The following is a 21,058-nucleotide window of genomic DNA, read 5'->3' as shown; positions in this document are numbered from 1 at the left end:
AAACAGGAGATTTAGGATCTCACTGCAATACTTTGAATAGGTGACAGTTTGGGCCTCTAGGGAGATAGGTATACATGGAATTGAGTTTGATCCCTGGGCAACACATTCATCTGTGATCAAAAGGAGGATGGAGGGCGGGGGAGAGAGAGGGAGAGAGCGAGCATGCGAGTGTGAGCGGGTAGGTTGTGGAGAAGTCACAGCAGCTGAATAAGGGAAGGAGTTCTCACCAACGTTTATTGCTGAGACCCATGTGGTCTTGGCAGAGGGAGCTTCCTGCTGCCTGTGTCAGTGTGACGCCTAATTTTACTGTTAACTTTAAAAGTCCTGTCTTTGATACTCTTGAAAAGTTCATTTGGCTCTGAATTGTGTATGGTAACCAGTTGGCACTCTCTGGACACTGGCCTGGGGTAGGGTGGAGGGCGTGCCAACTTTGTAGCATGGAAGACAGAGTCAGATGTTCCTAGGGGCAGGACCAGCTGCAGTAGGTAACCATAGATTGAGCTCTCTTCTCTTTTGCCATGTAAGCCCTAATGGTCTCAGAGCCAATTGAGTATTGGCTAGGGGCTGGAGTTTTGGATGTGCTTAATTCGAGATGATTTTCAAGGAGGAGGCTCTGAGTTTTCTTATATCAGCGTGAGGTTCACCTTGGGACCACAGGAGGCCACAGCTTGTGGGGAACCACATACCTCGTCCACTCTGCCTCAGGAACTAATCTGGGTTCAATGTTGTTTCCTGTGCACAGATGACGCTCGGCCCAAAAAATGCTTCAGTAACATAACAGGCTACTGCAGGAAGAAATGTGAGATGGGAGAAATATATGAAGTAGCATGTCTAAATGGGAAATTATGTTGTGTTAATGAAGGTGAAAACAAAAAATACCAGAAAGCCGAAGAGCCACTTCCATTTCCAGCGCAGCCTGACCAGAAGCTGGACTATGCCATTTTACCCACCGTCACGTTTGTCACAATCCAAATATAAATAAAGCGCTTGCTCCACTGGTCTCCACTCTTCCTAAATCAAAAGTGCCACCTAAGTAACAGGCTCGTGTAAGAAATTTATCATATTTTTCCATGTATAATGTGCACTCAAAATTTTGAGGGGAAAAATAAGGATGTGTATTATACATGGGTAGTACCTGAAAAATCTTGTACCTGTTCTTGTGTTTTGTTATATAAAATTTATTGTTTGAACCATAATAAGCTAAAAAAAAAGTGCTAAAATGCCTTTATAATACAGAAAACAAGTATCTAAATATAAATAAATAAAAACTTAAATTAAAAAATGATAACAAAAGATTTTTTTTTCCTGAAAGTTTGGGCCAAAAATGAGGGTATGCATTATACACAGCAAAATACAATATCTTGTTCTTTCTCTGAACTTGATTCTCCACATAATACAGCCCAATGGTTTTCCCAGGATTTTTTTTTATTAATGTAGTCACTGTTTTGAATACTTTATACATAAATGAATAGTTTCCATGTTCCAGGCATTATACTAGTAAGATGGGTGATATAGATATAAGGTGAACATGTTGGTAGAGGTAGAAGTTAGCCCCTCCAGTTTCATAGCATGTCAGGTATTACTCCTCTTTGCAGTGAAGTTTCTTATGTATAAGCAGATCTGAATGTCCCAACTTTGTGAGTGTAAGGATGAGTACAGAGGGTTTTCCTAACAACAAAGAATCCGTTAGAGGAAGGTAAGATATTTGCACATTTTCATAGCATTTATAGGGACAGAGCTAATGGGCAGTAATGACAGCTAGTGATAATTCCAGTGCGTCCTTTGAAGCTCATTTAATGTGCATGCTCCATTTCTTCTTTAATAGTACTTTGAATATCCAGTTGTCACAATTTTTAGACATATATTATTCTTAGAATCTTTGAAAACATTGTATATTCTGTATGTTTCACTAGCGTGAATTTTACAAACTCTCTGCTATAAATGAGTAAGGCCTGCGGATCTAATGTACAATATGGTGGTTATAGTTGATAGCACTATACTGTATAATTAAACTTTGCTAGGAAAGTAGAATTTAAATGCCCCCCCACCACAAAAAGAAAGAGACAAAGAAAGATAAATACATATATGAGGTGATGGTTGTGTTTATTAACTAGATGGAGTATTTTCACAATGTATATATGTATATCAAATCATTGTGAAGTACACTTTAAACATCTTACAATTTTACAAGTCAGTTATACCCCCAAAAAGCTGAAATTAAAACATAAGTGTGAAATTTAAAGCCTTATAAGTAACGAGGACATACTTAAGAAGCTCTGCATGAGCTAAATACATCCTCAGTAAGTCATGGCAGTAGGACATTCTCTCCAGATGAACAGAACAGAACATTTTGTGGTGCCACCCACTGATGTTGCTTGGTTCATGTATAAGGCATAGATAATTTTTGTGGTGCTAACATCTATTCATCTGGGGTAAAGAAATCAAACAGCCTGTTCCTCCACATGCAGCTCACCATCTTGTTTTTCTGGGAGGATGGGAAGACAAATATTTAGACAGATGTGTTAACATTTTCAGAGCCTATGAGGACCTGTCTGTTAGTAGTTGAGGCCTTTGAGAATTTTGAAGTGTATAGGAAACAAGGACTGGTCTAGACTGCAGAATTTTCAGTATTTTTTGTTGATTTCAGCACCATGAACGCTAATGGATGACTATTTCAACTTCATTATTAGAGGGATTTTTTTAAAGGTTCACATAGAAAGCCCTTTCCTTACTGCAATACTTCACAGGCTCCTGTCTTTTTCATTTTCCATCACTGTAGATCACCGGGGACATTTTCAGGGAGGGTCTACTTAGTCACTAAGACATGAAGATGGATCTTGCCCATTGTCTTTAATCTATGTGTGTCCTTTATCCTATGAGTCCATTGATAAATTAGATACAATAATCTATTTTGGCTTAGTGAGTATCAGATCAACCAGCAAAGTGTCTCCTGTGTGGGGAAAGAGGGATATAATGAACAGAAAATTAAGCCTTGAATTCTACTTTGAGTGGATCTAATCTTTGCTTTGACTTTCCCCCTATTATCCTTCTTATATCCCTCCTTACTCATAGGAGAAGTGGATGTGGTTGGTATTGTTCAATTCATACTTACTGTCCACATTATTTTATATACAAAATTAAATCTAAATCTTTTATTTTTATTATGTACTGCTTTCCTACAGGCAGTATTATTGGTACCTTTTCTTTCTTCATTTTGTCTTAGAGTATTTTCTAAAATCTTATTCACAGAACATTTCAAAATTGCTAGAATGTTCCAGGTAGTTTACTACTACATAGCAGCTGTTGGGGCTGCACATCTCTCTGGGGGTCTTGGACAAAGCCCATGAAAGGTGCTAGAGATATTAATAATTTCCTATTCATACTCATCCCTTCATATAAAACTTGCTTATATCTCTTCTCAGGGATCCTATTTCTATGGGCTCTGGCAAGACAGAATATGGCCAGATAACCCTGCTATCTGGGCTACAAGTAGTTGGACCAGAGTGAATAACAGATGTATATGTAGAGGCTGAACCTACTTCTATAGATATCCAAGTTAGGCCCTGGTACACTGTTGAATAAGACAAGTAGGAGGGAGGGAAGAAAAGAGAGAGAACGAGAGAGGTACTGATCCAGTTCTTGGCTCTAATGGTTCTATTCCCTAAGGCCTCATGTGATGTTAACATTTTTTGTAATAGGTCTTCCTTTTATGAAGTGAGTTTTAGTGAGCATATGTCTCCTATGACCTCATATCTAAGACATGACCAATTGTATACTGGGCAATTTCTCAGCACTGAGGCACAAATTAGTATTTAGTTGTTAAAGACCAGGATAATGACAATGACAACAATTAAGATCCACTTCAACAATTGGTTTTAGAGATAACCAAATATTTAAGACAAGCCATGATAAAAGCAACTTTATGAACATATATATTTTGTTCATAGATGTGTTCTTATTTAGCCTTGATTACTCAGTGGCTCTTGGGAATATATAGATATCCATAATGAAAAATATTACAATTAAATAACCCTATTCAAATAGTGCATGTCAGACAAATATCAAAGACCCAGTTACCGTTAAATAATATTTCCTGAGTCTGAGAATCAGACCACATAAGACTTAGGCACATCTGACTTCCAGCCAAGATGGAGGTGTAGGTAGATACAATGCCTCTTTGCACAAACAAAAGAAGGATAACAACAAATTTAAAAACAAAAAACAACCAGAACTGTCAGAAAATCAAACTGTATGGAAGTCTGACAACCAAGGAGTTAAAGAAGGAACATTCATCCAAACTGGTAGGAGGGACAGAGATGGGCATCCGGGGCAGAGAGGATGTGCAGCAAGGCAGTGGCTGGAGGACCAGGCAGTCCCACATTTGCATGTGGATAAGCCGGGAGGAACTACAGGGGAATGAGACAGACTGCACAACTCAGGGTTCCAGCGCAGGAAAAGAAAACCTCAAAACCTCTGGCTGTAAAAACCTGTGAGAAACTCCCAGCCTCACGGGAGAGTTCACTGGAGAGACACACAGAGTCCTAGAATGTACACAAGCCCACCCACCTGGAAATAAGCACGAGAAGGGCCCAGTTTGCTTGTGGGTAACAGGGGAAGTAACTGAAAGCTGGCTGAGAGCCAAGCAAGCTGCATCGTGCCCTCTCTTGCCCCTCCCTTACATACAGCGCCACTGCACAGTGATGTGAGTTACCCTGTCCTGGCAAATACCTATGGCTTTGCCCCTTACAACATAACAAATGTGCCAAGACAAAGAAATATGGCCCAAATGAAAGAACAGATCAAAACTCCCAAAAAAAGAACTAAACTATGAAGAGATAGTCAAACTATCAGATGCAGAGTTCAAAACACTGGTAATCAAGATGCTCACAGAAATGGTTGAGTATCGTTGCAAAGTAGAGGAAAAAATGAAGGCTATGCAAAGTGAAACAAAGCAAAATATACAGGGAACTAACAGTGAAGGGAAGGAAACTGGGACTCAAATCAATGATTTGGAGTAGTAGGAAGGAATAAATATTCAACCAGAATAGAAAGAAGAATTAAAAAATATGAGGAGAGGCTTAGGAACCTCTGGGACAACTTTAAATGTTCTAACATCCAAATCATAGGGGTGCCAGAAGGAGAAGAGGAAGAGAAAGAAATTGAAAACTTATTTGAAAAAATAATGAAGTAGAGCTTCCCTGATCTGGTGAAAGCAATAGACTTCCACGAATGAGGGGTTACTTCATCCTTCAGAGTCCTGCCAGCCACAGCGGATGAAGATATAAGTCATTCCCAACACTGTTGGTCTGCCTGGAAAAGGGGGTGGAGATTCCCTCTAATGGAGAATGCCCCGAGCCCTTCTCTTGAAGTGGATTTTATTGAGAACAAAATGCGCGCAGGGGTATACAGCATGCATGCAAAACCTATCAATCTACATCAAAAAGGTTATAGGTAATAAATTGAAGAAATACAGGTCTGTCAAGGTCTGTCAGACAAGTTGGTGCCAGATGCTCATTAAAGCACAGTTTTTGGGCCTAAGGAATTATCTCCTTACAGTGAAGTAAAACACCTGCTTTTTTCCTTATCAGAGCAGTGCGAAGCAGAGCAAGCTGCAGTGGATACAAAGCATTCTTTTGCAGGGCAAAGAGTTCCCAATACACAAAGTAGTCCCCAACACAGGAAGTCCAGGAAGCTCAGAGAATCCCAAAGAAGTTGGATCCAAGGAAGCACAGACCAAGGCACATCATAATTACATTACCCAAGATTAAAGATAAGGAAAGAATCTTAAAAGCAACAAGAGAAAAGGAGTTACCTATAAAGGAGTTCCCATAAGACTATGAGCTGGTTTCTCCATAAAAACCTTGCACACAAGAAGTGGCTGGAAAGAAGTATTCAAAGTCATGAAAGGCAAGGGTTTACATCCAAGATTACTCTATCCAGCAAAGCTATCATTTAGTATGGAAGGGCAGAGAAGTGATTCCCAGATAAGGTAAAGTTAAAGGAGTTCACCATCATGAAGCCCTTATTACATGAAATGTTAAAGGGACTTATTTAAGAAAAAGAAGATCAAAACTATAAACAGTAAAATGGTAACAAACTCACAACTATCAACAACTGAACCTAAAATCAAAAACAAAAACAAAAACAAACTAAGAAAACAAGTAGAACAAGACCAGAACTGTAGAAATGGAGATTACATGGAGGGTTATCAGCAGGGAGGGGGTGGGAAGAGGAATGGGGAGAAGGTACAGGGAATAAGAAGCATAAATAGTAGGTACAAAATAGGCAGGGGGAGGTTAAGAATAGTGTAGGAAATGGAAAAGCTGAAGAACTTATACGTATGACCCATGGACATGAACTAAGGGGCAGGGGATGCAGTTGGGAGGGGGGTGCAGGGCAGAGGGGGATAAAGGGGAGAAAAAAATGGGACAGCTGTAATAGCATAATCAATACAATATACTTAAAATAATAAATTAAAAAAAGAAAAAAAGACTTAGGCACATCTGAAATCCCTATCTTATGTCAAAATGGAAGCCTGCAAATGATAGGATAGTAATCTCTTAGCATTCTTTGCTGTTACATCCTGGTTAGAGTTGGAAGGCAATTATCTGTAACTTTTACAAATTAAAATAAATTGTGGTGCCCAGATAAGGTAAAATATAGTTAACCAACTGACATAGTAAATTAAAAATTTAGCAATATATCTATACTCTTTAGTTAAAGACAGTGACATGGTGGGGGTGGGAAGTGGGTGGAGGTGGAAGAGGGGGTAAGGTGGATAAATGGCAATTGAAAAAATTACAATAAGAAATAAACTATTTTAAGAAAAGAGAAAAGGGAAAAATATAATAGTTACATGGCAAACATTACCATGCAGGGGAAAAAAGGCATATTTTCAAGATAATACAACTGATGAGTTGCACAAACACACAGCAACCCCATATCCTGAGTTTGCATAGAGCCTGCTTTTATTTTAAAAAGTTCAAAGGAAACAGCCCTGGTTGGTGTGGCTCAGTGGATTGAGTGCTGGACTGCAAAGCAAGGGGTCGCCGGTTCGATTCCCAGTCAGGGCACATGCCTGGGTTGTGGGCCAGGTCCCCAGTGCAGGGTGTACGAGGGGCAACCACACATTGATGTTTCTCTTCTTTTCTTCCTCCCTCCCTCCCTCCCTTCCCCTTCTCTCTAAAAATAAATAAATAATATCTAAAAAAAGAGAGAAAGAAAACAGTGAACACTGGACATTATCAAGATCTAAAAATGTTGTGCTTCAAAGGACAGCATGAAGAAAGTGAAAAGATAATCCACAGAATGGAAGAAAATTTTTGCAATTCATATGTATGATAAGGACTTTTATCTAGAATAGGTAAAGAACTCAATAATAAAAAGACAATCCAATTAAAAAATGAATAAAAGGTAGCCCCCATCTTCTTTAGACGTGCTTGGTCAGCTTGCCGCAGTGGGAGACATATGCCGCAGTGCCATATGGCTGACACTGGTAGTGATCCTGTGACGTGGATCTGCAGGACCAGGGCCAGAATGGGCGAAATGGTGATAATAAAAAATGGCTGCTTTGGAGGCCAAAAGCTGTCATCAAATGGAGTGTTGTTTTGGTGACTGCAATTAGCCATGGGACAAAATTTTACAGGACTGCATCAACCTGGATGAAGGCTGGGTGCCTTTGGAGATAATGCTGAAATTCAAAAGGTAAAACCCCCTAACAGACTTGAATGTACTAGTAGAAGCATTGAGCAAATCAAAGGCAGAGATTATGGAAATAAGTGAAACTAAAACTGAAATCAGATCTCCAAGCAAACCCCTCCTTCAAGTGACTGATGAATATTAAAATAATGTAAAAAAAAAATCTTTAAAAAAACCCCATTTTATTTATTTATTTTTAGAGAGTGGAGAAGGCAGGGGGAAAGAGAGGGAGAGAAACATTGATCAGCGGCCTCTCATACATGCCCCATCTGGGGACTGAACCCGCAACCCTGGCATGTGCCCCTACTGGGAATCCAGCTGGTGACCCTCTGCTTTGCTGGTAGACACCCAGCCAACTGAGCCACTCAGGTTAGGGCAACAGATCTTTTTATACTAAAAGTTTCCCACCTGGTGCAACTCTTGTTGACATAAAAGAATGGTTAGAAGGTAAAGGTCGAGTACTGAATATTCAGATGAAAAAAGCGTTGCACAAAGCATTTTAAGGAATCAAAATTTGATGTGTTTAACAGCACTAAATCTGCTAACAAGTTTTTTGAGACACTCCGCCCCTCCCCACTCTGGCCAGAAGAACAAAAATAAGGACCTGGCTTTTCAACAATTACTCTGTGGGGAAAAATACCAAAATAAAGTGAAAGCTAAATCATGAGCTAAACAAGAGCAAGAAGAAAAACAAAAGTTAGCCAAAGATGCTGAAATGAAATCTGGAGAAGATTGGATGTTTAATGAAATTTGGGAGGAACTTAGATGATCTGACCTGTAGAAAAGATTTGCATGTCCTTTTCTCAAATCATGGTGAAATAAAATTGACAGATTTTGTCAGAGCAGCAAAAAAGGAAATAATCCTATTTAAAGAAAACTCTAAGGAAGCATTGGATAAAGCTGAAAATGCAAAAAAAAAAAAAAAAAATCCAAACAAAAAAAAGCACAAACAAAAATGTTAACTCACAGTTAAGGAACAAAGTGGTGTGGGAAGTACTAGAGAGAGATGTGGAACAAGATGCATTGGAAAAAAATCATAGAAGATAAGCAAGAATCCCTAGACAAATGGAAATCAATAGGCTGCAGATTTAAAGGAAAAAGAAAGGGAAATAATGCTGTCCAGGCTGGGTTAGCTGAAGGAAAAGTACAGTTTTAGGAAGAAAACTAAACTAAACTAAAATTAGAACGCGATAAAAATGGTGCAGCTGGGTCAGTAAAAAAAGCAAGAGGAGAAACAAAGGTGAACCTGCATTCAGACAACAGAAAACAGAAAATTGTTCTGGAGACCAGCAGTTCAGTAAACAATTTTTAAAAAACTTATTTTAAGTAGATTTTAAGCTGCTTTTTTGTCTTTGAAGGCTTTAAAAAAGAAAACCAAATTAGGTTTACTTTAATATCCACCTGTGAGAAAAGAATGTTGTTGTTGAACTTGGGTTTTTGGTTTTTTTTGTATTCAAAGAGAATTTTTAAAAATGTATGGTTCTCTTTGTATTATTTCAGATGATACAAATATCAAAAGAAAGATTCCTCTACAACATTGCCTTTGTAATGTGAGAATGCATTAGTAAAAACTAATGAAACATATACTTTATGCCCTGGCTGGGTGGTTCAGTTGGTTGGAGCATCGTCCTGTGCACCAAAAGGTTGCAGGTTCAATTCCCGGTCAGGACGTGTATGGAAAGTAACCAATAGATGCTTCTTTCTCATATTGATGTTTCTCTCTCCCTCTGTCCCCCTTGCCCTCTCTCTAAAATCAATAAACATATCCTCAGGTGAGGATTTAAATACACGTGCATGCGCGCACACACACATACATACTACATATAAAGAAAGAAATGGACACAAGATCTGAATTGACATTTCTCTGAAGATATACAAATGACCAAGAAGCACATGAAAAACGTACACATAAGCAATCAGACAAATGCAAATTAAAACCACAATTCTATACCACTTCACACTTGCTAGGATAGCTATAATCAAAAAGGCAGATAACAAGTTTTGGTGTAGAGACCTTGGAACCTTCCATATCGTGCTGGTGGGAGGGTGGCCATGTTGGCAAACAGTCTGGCAGTTCCTTGAATGTTAAACAGATTTACCATGTGATCTGACGATTACACTTCTAATTATAGATGCAGGAAAAATGAAAGCATAGGCCATGCAAAGACTTGCACACAAATGTTCATAGCACCATTATTCATAATAGCCTAGGCCACATGCCTGTACCCTAGGAACCTTGGAGTGAACAAACTCATCCCTGCCACCAAAATAAGAACAGTGTTGAGAAAGTGCTAGAAGCCAAACTGCCTGATACATGTCCAACACGCCAGCTTTGAAATAAGAATTCAGGAGCAGAGAACCTCTCTTTAATGTGGCTGGAACTAGAGTAGATTTTCCAGGACAGATTCAGAGTAATTGGCCTAGTCTTAGAAATACCACTAGGGTGGGAGCTGCCTAATTAGAAAGAGAATATGGGCCAATGTGTTGGGGTTTGAGAAAAAAATGAAAAGTGAAACTTCAGATTTATCCTTTACACATCTTTTGAAGTTTGACCTTGTAGAAAACAAAGGTACTTGAAAGGTTTGAGATAGAATAAAAACATCATACAATTTTATTATAGAAATGTAGCTCACAGACTGGTGAAGGGGCTGGGTCAGGTGAGAGAAGAGACTTCCGGTGGTGAACACAAAAGTTAGCATGTTCTTTCAATTATCTAGTAAGATATGATGCATGCTTCTTGCAGGAAATTTTGGAAGATATATGGATTAGGTAAGGTAGGAATTTAATTTTGTTTAAAATTGTTTTATTTTTAGTGATATTTTAAAATTTAATAGTTGATATGAAATATATTAGTCATATTAATTTCAGGTACACAGTATAGTGGTTCAACATTTTTACTCATTCTAGTAATTATCTGTTACTGTGGAAACTTATCACAATATTATCTTTTCAATAATGAAAAAATTTCAATTATAGTTGACATACGATATTATACTAGTTTCAAGTGTACAACACAGTGATTAGACATTGATATGACTTATGAAATGATCAACCTGATCAATCTAGTACCCATCTGACTCCATACATAGTTATTACAACATTATTGACTATATTCCCCATTACCTTTTATACCCATCCCCCCAACCTCCTCCCTTCTAGCAGCCATTCTTTATTAGAAGATAAAGTCAACCAAATTTGTTGAGTACCTGGAAGCAGAGGATGGGAGAGAGAGGACTTAAGCATTCCTTCTAGGTTTCTGTCTTGGGTCACAGGGTGAATGCTTATATATTTCAGGAAATAGGGGAATCTTGAGGGGTTTCCAGTGGAGGACATGTTAGTTCAGTGCCTCTTAGTACAGTTGCTGCTGCTGTAGCTGCTTTGCTCATAGCCTTCTCTGCTGGGAAGCAGCATTATACCTCACATGGGGTGGGCGCCTGGTGCAATGCAGCGCATCCAAAGGCTACCCTGATAGTGGCCAGGAGGAATATACGTTCCTCAGCAGAGACCATCAGCGTGGTTCTTTCTGAGATGTGAACTAGGAGGTAGAGCAAACTGGTAGCCGAGTGCAGTGGGAGAACACAGCACCCACGCTGATAAAAGTAGAAATGCTTTGGGTCAAAATTGAGGATAGCTTCTTCTAAAACATATTTGAACTAAACAAGACCACAGATCGGCTATGCATCTGGAGTAAAACACCTTGGTCTCATAAAGAATCACTTTTATTGCATTGTTTGACCTGCATTCATTCATTGCATGGGTGGCTTAGGCTGATCTGCACGTTCCGTTTATTGTGAGGAGACACTGCACTACAATCTACAGTGTTTGCCTTTTGAGAGAAAAGGGATACTCTTATCTTAGGTTGCAGGTCATGGGAAAAAAAATATTTCTCAGGGCATTGTCTCTGCTTCAGAAGGCCACCTCACCCCTGATCACACGGTATTCCCAGGCATAGAGAAGACAAAAGCGGGCTGGGTGAGGGGAAAGAGTGAATTGGGCATGAGGTGGTAACAGCCCAGTGGAATCTGGGAAGAGGGAATGGATGGCCTTGGTTAACTATACTGAAGAAAGTAGAAATCAGTATCTACAGTCACTTAAATAAAGGAAGAGTTATTCACCATTCCAGTGGAGTTACCATACTCATCAAATGTAGGAACCACATGCTTGATGCACTGTCAGGATCTCCCTGAGCTCGCGCTTATCAGCCACGTGTATCGCAACCGTTAACCGTACCACTGGTTCAACCCGTGGCTTCCAGAATTCATGCAGGGCGCTTAAATCAGCAGCTGGAGTTGTGATAAGGAGGCAAGACAAGGCTATATCCTTGGATACTCTCCTTCAGTGATGACATCACCACCAGCCAGTTTCTCATGTCACTGGAGGCTGGCACCTGGGAGTCATCCTCACTCCCACCACATCCAATGAATAACCAACTATTGCCAAATAGCTCTCTAATCTACCCATGTTGTTCCCTCACTGCCTCAGCTCTGGTCCAAACCACCTCTCACCTGGCCGGTTGTAATAACCTTTTAATGTCTCCATATCTCCTCCCAATTTCAATATGTTTTTTGCATTTAATACAGAGTAATTAAAAAGTGCAGACTTGACCACATTATTCCCTGCTTAAAATATTTAATGGCGTCCTATTCATCTTCAGTGAAAGATTAAAATCTTAAGCACGGTCTGTTAGCCCTAGTAAGTCTAATTGGCCTCTGCCCACCTCTCCGACATGATCTTTTCTCTTGTTCTCTGCCCACAAATCGTGTTTTTTCAAATATGCCATATTCCTCCTACCTCAGGGCCCTGGCATTGGCTGTTTTCTATGCATTGAGTTTTCTTTCTGTATCCCTTCCCCACAGATTCCTTTTTGAAAGAACAACCTCTACTCATTATTTAGCTTTAGCTCAACTTTCATTTATTTGGTCAGTTCAAGCATGTGTTAATTGTTCATTTAACTAGTAAGGAGCAGGAGAGAGAGTTTGGGTAATAAGTTACTGGCTAGATTTTGTGAAGCAACGAAAACCTTAATAGCAGTTGACCTTGCATTGTTGGGAGGTATGATGGGTGAATGAGGGCAGGATACGGATAGTTTATGAAGGTTTCTCTGAACTGTTTTTTATAAATCATTATATGATATCTTCCCAGCTGAACTATATTATATTAAATTCTCCTTTCTTGCTGAATAGTGTTTCCTAATGACTTCTATCCTGGTTAGATTCAACAAGTTTTTGTCCACTTTTTTTCCATTTTTAAAATTCCAGTCTTGTATCCAGTTCAAAGGTCTCATCTCCTCCCCTCCCTTGTGCAGGTTAGAACTGTGACTTCAGTGGCTTGAAATGGAGGAAGGTACATCTTCTAATTGTAAGACAACTTCCCCTCTAAGACTGCCCCACATGGTTGGTTGTTTCTAACCTCTCCTTGTGCACAAGACCACACACATTCAGGAGAACTCGCACATGTTCACTGACACACACACGCCTGCCTCAGACTCCTGTCCTGACCGCATCTCGGGAGGCATCTGCGATCACTTTTTTCATTCACTCACTGTTTTTCTGTGGCTTGATTCCCAACATCCTCTCCAGATTTAGAACCTAATGCCATTGCCCCACCTGAGGTGTGGGAGTGAATGAGGATGGGGTGCGCTGCCCACATATGTGCAGCCCCACCTCCAGGCTGTGTGTGAGTGCAGGTAGCACTGTTGCCTGTGGGCCCTGGGAAGCTCCTTCAGTCCGAAGAGCCAAGAGGGCGCGTTCCTGCAGCAGCTGCGGGGCTCGTGAGCGAGTAACACGTGCCCTGATTACTGATGAGCGTGCTCGGGGGTGGTGTGCTGGGGGGCCTGGACCTGCTAAACGGAGCCCATCGTGACCGTCTCTTCCCAACTCCCCATTCAGTGACTTCACACTGTAGCTTGAAATAAGCTGCGTGGGAGTATTTACACCAAGGCAATTAGCAAATCCTTTAAATCAGGAAATCAGGTCTCTTCCCCACCCTGGCAACTAGTTGATCAATGCGTCATGGTTGTTTAGATTGTACAATCATGTATTAACAGTTCTTTTTTACCCGTAATGAAAGGTGACTTTTTTTCTGGTTTACTTTATTGGCAAGTGGGGAAACTGCTGGGCAGAGTGGTTAGGCTTGGTGCAGGCAATATGGAGATATGGTAGCAAGTTTAAGAATAATAATAAAACCAGCTGAAAGTCTGCTTTATTATCTCCTTGTGCTGGCAATTCTAAACTATGTCTGATTAAAATACTTCTCCCTAAGAAAACTTTGGCTGGTTTAAGTTCTAAACAATTGCTGCAGTAAATGTTGAGTTTTAATAATGGCGCGCGTGCGCGTGTGTGTGTGTGTGTGTATTAATAGACTTTATTTTTAGGGCAGCTTTAGGTTCACAGCAAAATTGAGTAGAAGGTCCAGGGAGTTCCCGTGTGCCCCTTCCACACACATACACAGCCTCCTGTCGCCATCTGGCATTGATGAACCTACAGTGACACATCATCACTTAAAGTCCATAGTTTACTTTAGGGTTCACTCTTGGTGTTACACATTCTGTGGGTTTTGGCGAAAGTCCTTACAGTATCTACAGTATAGAATAATTTTTGCTACCCTAAAATTTCTCCATGCTTCACCTATTCCTCCCTCCCTGATCTTTTCACTGTTTCTACACTTTTTGCCAGAATGTCCTATAGTTCAGGGGTCCCCAAACTCCAGGCTGAAGACCCATACCACTCTGGGCCTGTTAGGCACGAGACTGCACAGCAGAAGATGGGCTTAAATGTAATGCACTTGAATCATCCTGAAACCATCCCCCCACCCCAGGTCCATGGAAAAGTTGTCTTCCATGAAACCGGTCCTTGGTGCCAAAAAGGTTGGAGACCACTGCTGCTATAGTTGGAATCATACAGAATGTAGCCTTTTCAGATTGGCTTCTTTTATTTAGTAATATGTATTTAAGGTTCCCTCTGTCTTTTCATGACTTGACAGCTCATTTCTCTTTAGTGCTGAATAATATTCCTTGTCTGGAGATACCACAGTTTATTTTTCCATTCACCTACTGGGCATCTTGGTTTCTTTCAAGTTTTGGCAATTACGAAGCTGCTATAAACACCTGCGTGCGGGTTTTTGTGTGGACAGTTTTCATCTCATTTGGGTCAACACCAAGGGCTGCAATTGCTGGATTGTTTGGTAAGAGTGTGTTAGTTTTATAAGAAACTGTCAAACTGTCTTCCAAAGTGGCATGTCCCATCTTGCAATAAATGAGAGTTTTACTCCACATCCTTGCCAGCATTTGGTGTTGTCATTGTTTTGGATTTTGTCTCTAATACTGCAATTCAGACCAATTTGTGGGTCCTTTACATTTTCTCCAAACTCAAAAGGGCCCCGATCATCAATAGGATTCATTACTAGTAGTAACATGTAAAACAACAATAACAAAGAAACTCCTCCATCTTGGAGTTTTATATTTATCTCTGCCTCCACCTTAATAATGAATTCCACAATAGTGGAGTCTTCTTTATCTCTTTCTTCCCAGCTCACTGCTTTTACACAGGAACTAAAGAAATTAGACTTCCACATAGTTCAACTTTGGCTCTTATATTCTTAAACCAAACAAAGTACATGTAAATTCTCCTAAAATGTCCTGTCTTTTCTAATTTCCTTCCATTGTTGATTTCAATCTGTTCACTCAAATCACCTTCTCTACTATTTGTCACTGTTGAAATCTAACTCGTTTCACAAGGCACCACTTTAAACTCACTCATGAATTTCCCCTGAATACTCGGCTTCACCTCCTGAGTTTCTTGTTTCAGTGCTCCATATTATAGTTTTTTATTTTATATTTTTTAAATTTTTTTTTAGTGCACTGGTTATAGCCCATTTTCAAGGGCAGGTTCTGAGTTGTCATTATCAATTCATCACTTAGTATATTGCATGTTCAATCATTGGTTAAAGAACAAATGAGTCAGATAACTGCCAATGAACTTTATTAGAATCTGCTTTAAGGTCTTCTGAGGATTAAGGAACCAAAATGGAGAAGACGTGGACTTCTTCACTTAATGTATTGGAATACATTAAGAAGTAAATGAATGGAAAATTGTTCTTGATTTATGTGGAATTGGTCTTGGGAATTAATCATTTTCTACATACGTATTATAATCTTGAGGCAGAGTGACTGCATATGTCACTGGCTTTTGACGAGTTGGCTTTGGAATGTTTTTACGTGCTTCCAGTTTCACGATACTGAGGCAACAATATCTCCCATTTTCACATAGAACTTCACGTATTTCACTTATTCTGCACGTTTTCCTACAGTATCCTTGTGTATATTGATCCCAGCATGTCTTAAGTTGTTCAGTTACTGTGCACATAAAGAACAGTAGGCCAAGGTTAGTGTTTGAGACTGAAAGGCAGCTTTGGACATGGGGAGGAGAGAGGATATTTGTAGGGATTAGGTGTTTGGGAGATCACAAGGCAGATACTCATAATATCCCATGAAGGATGCCCCCAAGAAGGTAAACCTCAGTGGGTATGTCTATTTGATCATTCATATTTAGTTCCTCCAAGGTCTTGGGCTTCCAGCCAACATCTGATGGACTCCACCAAGAGCATCCAATCTTGTTTGGGAAAATAAAGGAGCTGAATCCTTGACTTCAGACCATGGCACTGTGCGCCATCTGGGAACCGCAGCAAATCTGTCCCCACTTGAATGTCCCCAGGGCACTAATTTTCTTTTTAAACCACTTTCCCATCTCTAATACTTAGATAATAATAATTATTTACTATGTATTCATGTTTTTTCTATTTTGAAAGAATTATTTCATTTTCTTTTTCTAAAAATTGTTCCAATACATTTGTCTCCATTTACCCACCACCACTCTCCCCTGGCTCTACGTATTCATGTTGATCAAACTTTGCCCTTGAGTTCATACTCACTACCATGGCCAAGAATGACTTTCTTTTTGTTCAGATGGGTTTTTTTTCCCTCAGTAATCTTCCTCCCTTCTTAATTCTTACCATTGTACATTTTTGCCAGTGCATATCTTCCTTTGGCTTCTATGTCATTACAGTAATCTTGGACTTGTTTTATCTCTCCCTGACTCCTCATTCTTCCTCTACCAGTGGCAAGAATGCCTCCACTGTTCAGCTCCAGACTTTTGCTCACTTTGATATATATTCTTTTCTTTAGTGATTCTAAATACTTTGAATCACCTTAGAGTTTGGATGTTCATGTTTTGGTTTCTGGGCTTGTGCAATCTTCTGGAATAGACTCCAGAAGATGAAAACTAAGAACAAAGATGCTGCCTCCAACCCCAGGTTCTAGAACTCCATTGATTTTTAGATTAGGGTGCCAGGGACAGACCATTCCTATTACTGTAATAAGAGATAAATATAATAGATCTGGTTTTGAAAGAGAAAATACAACTAATTTTAAGTTCTCAGTATGTGCCTAAACCCTATGCTAGATGTTTCATAAATGTAATATCATTTAATAAGGCCCCGATGACTCAGGTATCATTATCTTTACCAATGAGGAAACTGAGGCTCAGAGAATCTTCAACATTTATACAAAGTTGACAAACTAGTAGTAGATATTGAAAGCCTATTTCTCCAAGCCTGTTCCCCAAAGTTTGTGCTTCTTCCACTATTCACACACTGTAGTATAATAGACACATATATGGAAGACAGTACAGCTGAGTGCCGGAGTAAAAAGTTGTATCCAAAGAAATAGGGCATCCCTAGATACTGGGCTCATTCCTTTCTACAATGAGACCTTCCCAGAGGAAATTATGGCCTCTTTTCAGCTCTTAGTCCTCCTTTTAAAGAACAGCACCATGGTAGAAGGCCTCAGGAAGAGGGGATTTCTGATGACATTTGGTAGACTTCCACAATCCCCATGGGGCATAGTTCCTTGTATTGTGAGTTATAAAATTACGTTGGGTTCCTAGGAATATTCTATCCTATTGTTGATTTTTTTGCATGAGCCCCTGGAAAACATTGGATTACCTGTGGGTTTCTGGAACAGCAGAATTGCAGTGATTAGCAGGAGCCTCATGGCCAGGCTTCTTGAAGGAGGTGGCAGCCAAAGCTCTTGGTCCAGTGAATTGCACACCGTGCCACCTCCCTCAGAGACTTGGATTCTTATGCACTGAACCAGAACAGATGGTATGATATGAAGTGTGCCCCCAAACTTCCCATCTGTGGATTTTGCATCATGTGGGCAGGCACAGGAAATTTGAGGTCACTGTCTTCTCCCCACATGGAATCAGAGACACAGCATGTTCTATTGCAACACACCTGATGCCATTCTGTGGACCATGGTGGTGGGAAGAATCAGTGCTTTCCTTACTTTGGTTGTCTTCCCAGATAGACCAAGGTCTATCTAGTGCAGGTTTAGGAAGCTGTATGAGTGATTTTTTTTACCCAGGCTTTGATTTCTATGGCATTATAATTCTTTTGAAAGACTATCAAACTTTCTTTTGAATTGCTTTCAGTCATTTTCATGCCTAAGACCAACCCAGAAATTCTTTTGTATCATGACAATTCATCTTAAATTCCAACCAAGGTACTGGTATTGATAAAATAAACTTTTGGAGATTATTACCATCTCTATAGCACTTAGCTCAACAACCTCTCACTCAGGCTCTGACTGTACATAGTTCAATACAGTAGCCTCTGGACAGTATAGGTAAATTAACTGAGATTGATCACCATGAATTTATAGTGGTATTTAATGTACGCTGTTGTGTAATGCCACCGGCAACACTTGTCTATCTAAATAGAGAAATGTACACAATGGATAGCTGGATAAATACAGGGTTATGGTGTGCCCATGAAATCAAAGGACTAAAGAGAAACAAAGGAGTCCTAGTTATTGGCTAGAGAGTTATTGAAGTAAATCATGGACACTATTCTTGATAAGGAGAGAAATACAAACAGGGCGGGGCTCATAAATTGACCTTTACGTTTTGAAGGTGAGAGACTTTATTTATACTAACAAAAGATATTGCTTGTGCAATGGAGAGAACATTCCGTATCTAACCCACATTGTCTTCTTCACCAACTTTCTTGATTAGAAAACTCATATTTCTTTGTTCCACACACTGTGCCTTAGAAAAATGGTGTCTCTCTACTCCCACTTCAATAATGTGAGTGTGTTTTCTCTCCCATGTGTGCATGCATGTGTGCCTGTGTGTGTCTTCTCTGTCCCCTGCTGTTGGCCTATGAGGCTAGATCCTCTAGATTGATACCATAGAGAGTCTTATTTTTCCCTACATCCTCTTAGAGCTTACACAGTAGGTGTGCCTATGAGCAAGACAGGATGAATAGAGAACATGACTTTTCTTTATAAGGAAGAAATCATCAATCAGCACTTACTGTTAAATCTAAGGATCTCAAATACTTGGGACTTTCAAAAGTACAAGTTGTTTTAATGTACTACTTATAAAAGGACATAAGTATAATAAATTTCTGGATAGTTCACCCACCAAGTTCTATGGAGTTCAAGAAGTAAGAGAGCAAATAACAGTTGACCATTGAACCTTGCGGAGGTTGGAGGTACCAACCTCCCACACCTGTAGACACTAAAAGCTATTCTGCAATATATCAAATAGTTGAAAATCCACCTGTAACTAGGTATTTGATTATTTAAATGGGCTAGTGAATGAAGTTGTGTTTGTTTGAGTTTATTTTTCTCTTTATGTTAGTTAAAAACAATATTTAAAAATAGTTTTATTGTGTAACATGTGCTTCATTGAGAAGAATCAGGAAATACAAAAACAAAGAGAAAAAAGACAATAACGAGCAGCATTATGGTGTCTAAAGAAAACGCCTGGAAACATGTTGTATAACATCCTAAAATTTTTCTTTAATAGAATTAAAATAGCTTTATTGTTTAACCCAAATATCGCTTACAGCATTTTTCTGATTAACAGGAAAGATGTAGTAAAACTGTCTCACACTTCCACCAACTGCCCGGCCTTTGAAAGTCTGGGGTCCTTTAAACCTCTGCTCACTCTGGAGGTGTTCACATTCTTGGGGATACTCTGGCCTTCAGAATTCTCTGTCTTCATGCTTAACTCTGAGTTGTACCATATCCACCCTCCCTGGTGCAAAACTCTCCCTTAACTTCCAGCAAAAATCAAATCACACATACCAAGCATTTTGGAGATTATCAGAATTTATACAAGAGTTTGGGAAGAAGGTTACTGAGAAGGTGATTACCTGGCATTACACCATCAACCTTCAAAACAACTGGAAGACATTGGAGGTCTTAAATGAAGTGTCTTCATCCCAGTAAGGGTGAGTTCTCTTTGCTGCTCCCATTCTGAACGTCTCATTAGCTCACTGGCTTTTAAAAGTATTTTTCCCTTTTCCATCTCTTCCACTCAAACCACCTTTTCAAAATTGTCCCCAAGCTATTTGGTATATTGCAGAATAGCTTTTAGTGTCTACTGGCTACACGAATATTTCCTTGGCATTAATTCCTAGAGGCAATTAGATAGATTAATGGAATAGGACATTCAGAAGACTTGTAGTAAATGTCAATTTGGTTTTCAAAACAGTTGTACAAATTTTGCACTCTATCTGTAGTTCAGGAGGTGTGTTTTCTTAGCCTCCTTACCAACACTTGACATTATTATTTCCTTTTATTTTTAGACTTTTCTAGGGCAAATTTTAGTGGCTAAATTGATTCAGATAATTCAGGTGAAGGGCTCCTGCCAAAAGTTATCAGTGTGTCTCAACCTCATTGATACTTCATAACAACAGTTTTACGTTTGCCCAGTCCAACGCTGAGGCAGCAGCAGCCAGAACTAGGATGAATTTAATGGATGATTTCTCACACCCGGGGAAGGTATTCTCATGCGTAAGTGCTGCCCCTTCATCAGAGAGGTGAATTTTCTCTTAGCTTAGGCAGCTGCCACACTTATGCCTGAGCAAAGGGTTTCCCCACCCTGGGCCCTGTGCGCTAGAGAGCCCTACTCTGGCCCTCAGCTGGCTGCATCCCTCCCTGTCGTACAAAATGTCACTGACCAAAGGGGTACATTAACCGAGAAACTGCTTTCACCGCTTTATCCTTCTAGATTGTGTTCTGTGTAACTGGGACCCAGGATCCATACCCAAGCTGTCTGCAGCCTCTTTCCCAAAACTGTATGTCTCTGCATGTGTCTTCCCAAGGACCCCCATGGTGTGGGAAAGAAACAGAATGGGTAGCAAAGAGAATCAGGTTGCAGGCTGGAACCTGGAGCCCTGCCTTTGGTTTTCTTTGGGATGCCATGTTCTGGGACAAAGTTTCAAAGAGCCTGGAAATATAAAATTTGAACTTGGCTTTTCAGATATATGTTTCTCGGTAAGAGGATAAAATGTA

General features: G+C 39.8%; 1 protein-coding gene and 1 pseudogene across 1 annotated transcript; one reads left to right on the top strand and one right to left on the bottom strand.

The window, feature by feature from the left end:
- Positions 1 to 1,528: 1,528 nt before the first annotated feature.
- Positions 1,529 to 13,560, top strand: LOC129070936 (lupus La protein homolog; annotated as a pseudogene).
- Positions 13,561 to 15,821: 2,261 nt separating this feature from the next.
- Positions 15,822 to 17,746, bottom strand: LOC129070935 (beta-defensin 127-like). The gene is made up of 2 exons (XM_054574160.1): positions 17,698 to 17,746; positions 15,822 to 16,051 (listed from the first exon to the last, which is right to left on the bottom strand). Exons 1-2 carry the CDS (start codon positions 17,744 to 17,746, stop codon positions 15,822 to 15,824), a joined length of 279 nt encoding a protein of 92 aa, XP_054430135.1.
- Between the last annotated feature and the right edge of the window lie 3,312 nt (positions 17,747 to 21,058).

The sequence above is a fragment of the Pteronotus mesoamericanus genome, unplaced genomic scaffold, assembly GCF_021234165.1.
Source record: "Pteronotus mesoamericanus isolate MK-2021 breed Mesoamerican mustached bat unplaced genomic scaffold, CSHL_Meso_final contig_25, whole genome shotgun sequence".
Taxonomy (NCBI): Eukaryota; Metazoa; Chordata; class Mammalia; order Chiroptera; family Mormoopidae; genus Pteronotus; species Pteronotus mesoamericanus.
This window is presented reverse-complemented; position numbering and strand designations above follow the sequence as displayed.

Coding starts and splice junctions, on each gene's coding strand:
- LOC129070935 (XM_054574160.1), bottom strand. CDS start 17,746: ATGAGGCTCCTGCTAATCACTGCAATTCTGCTGTTCCAGAAACCCACA. Junction 16,052..17,697: donor GCTGTTCCAGAAACCCACAG/GTAATCCAATGT, acceptor TTATGTGCACAG/TAACTGAACAACTTAAGACA.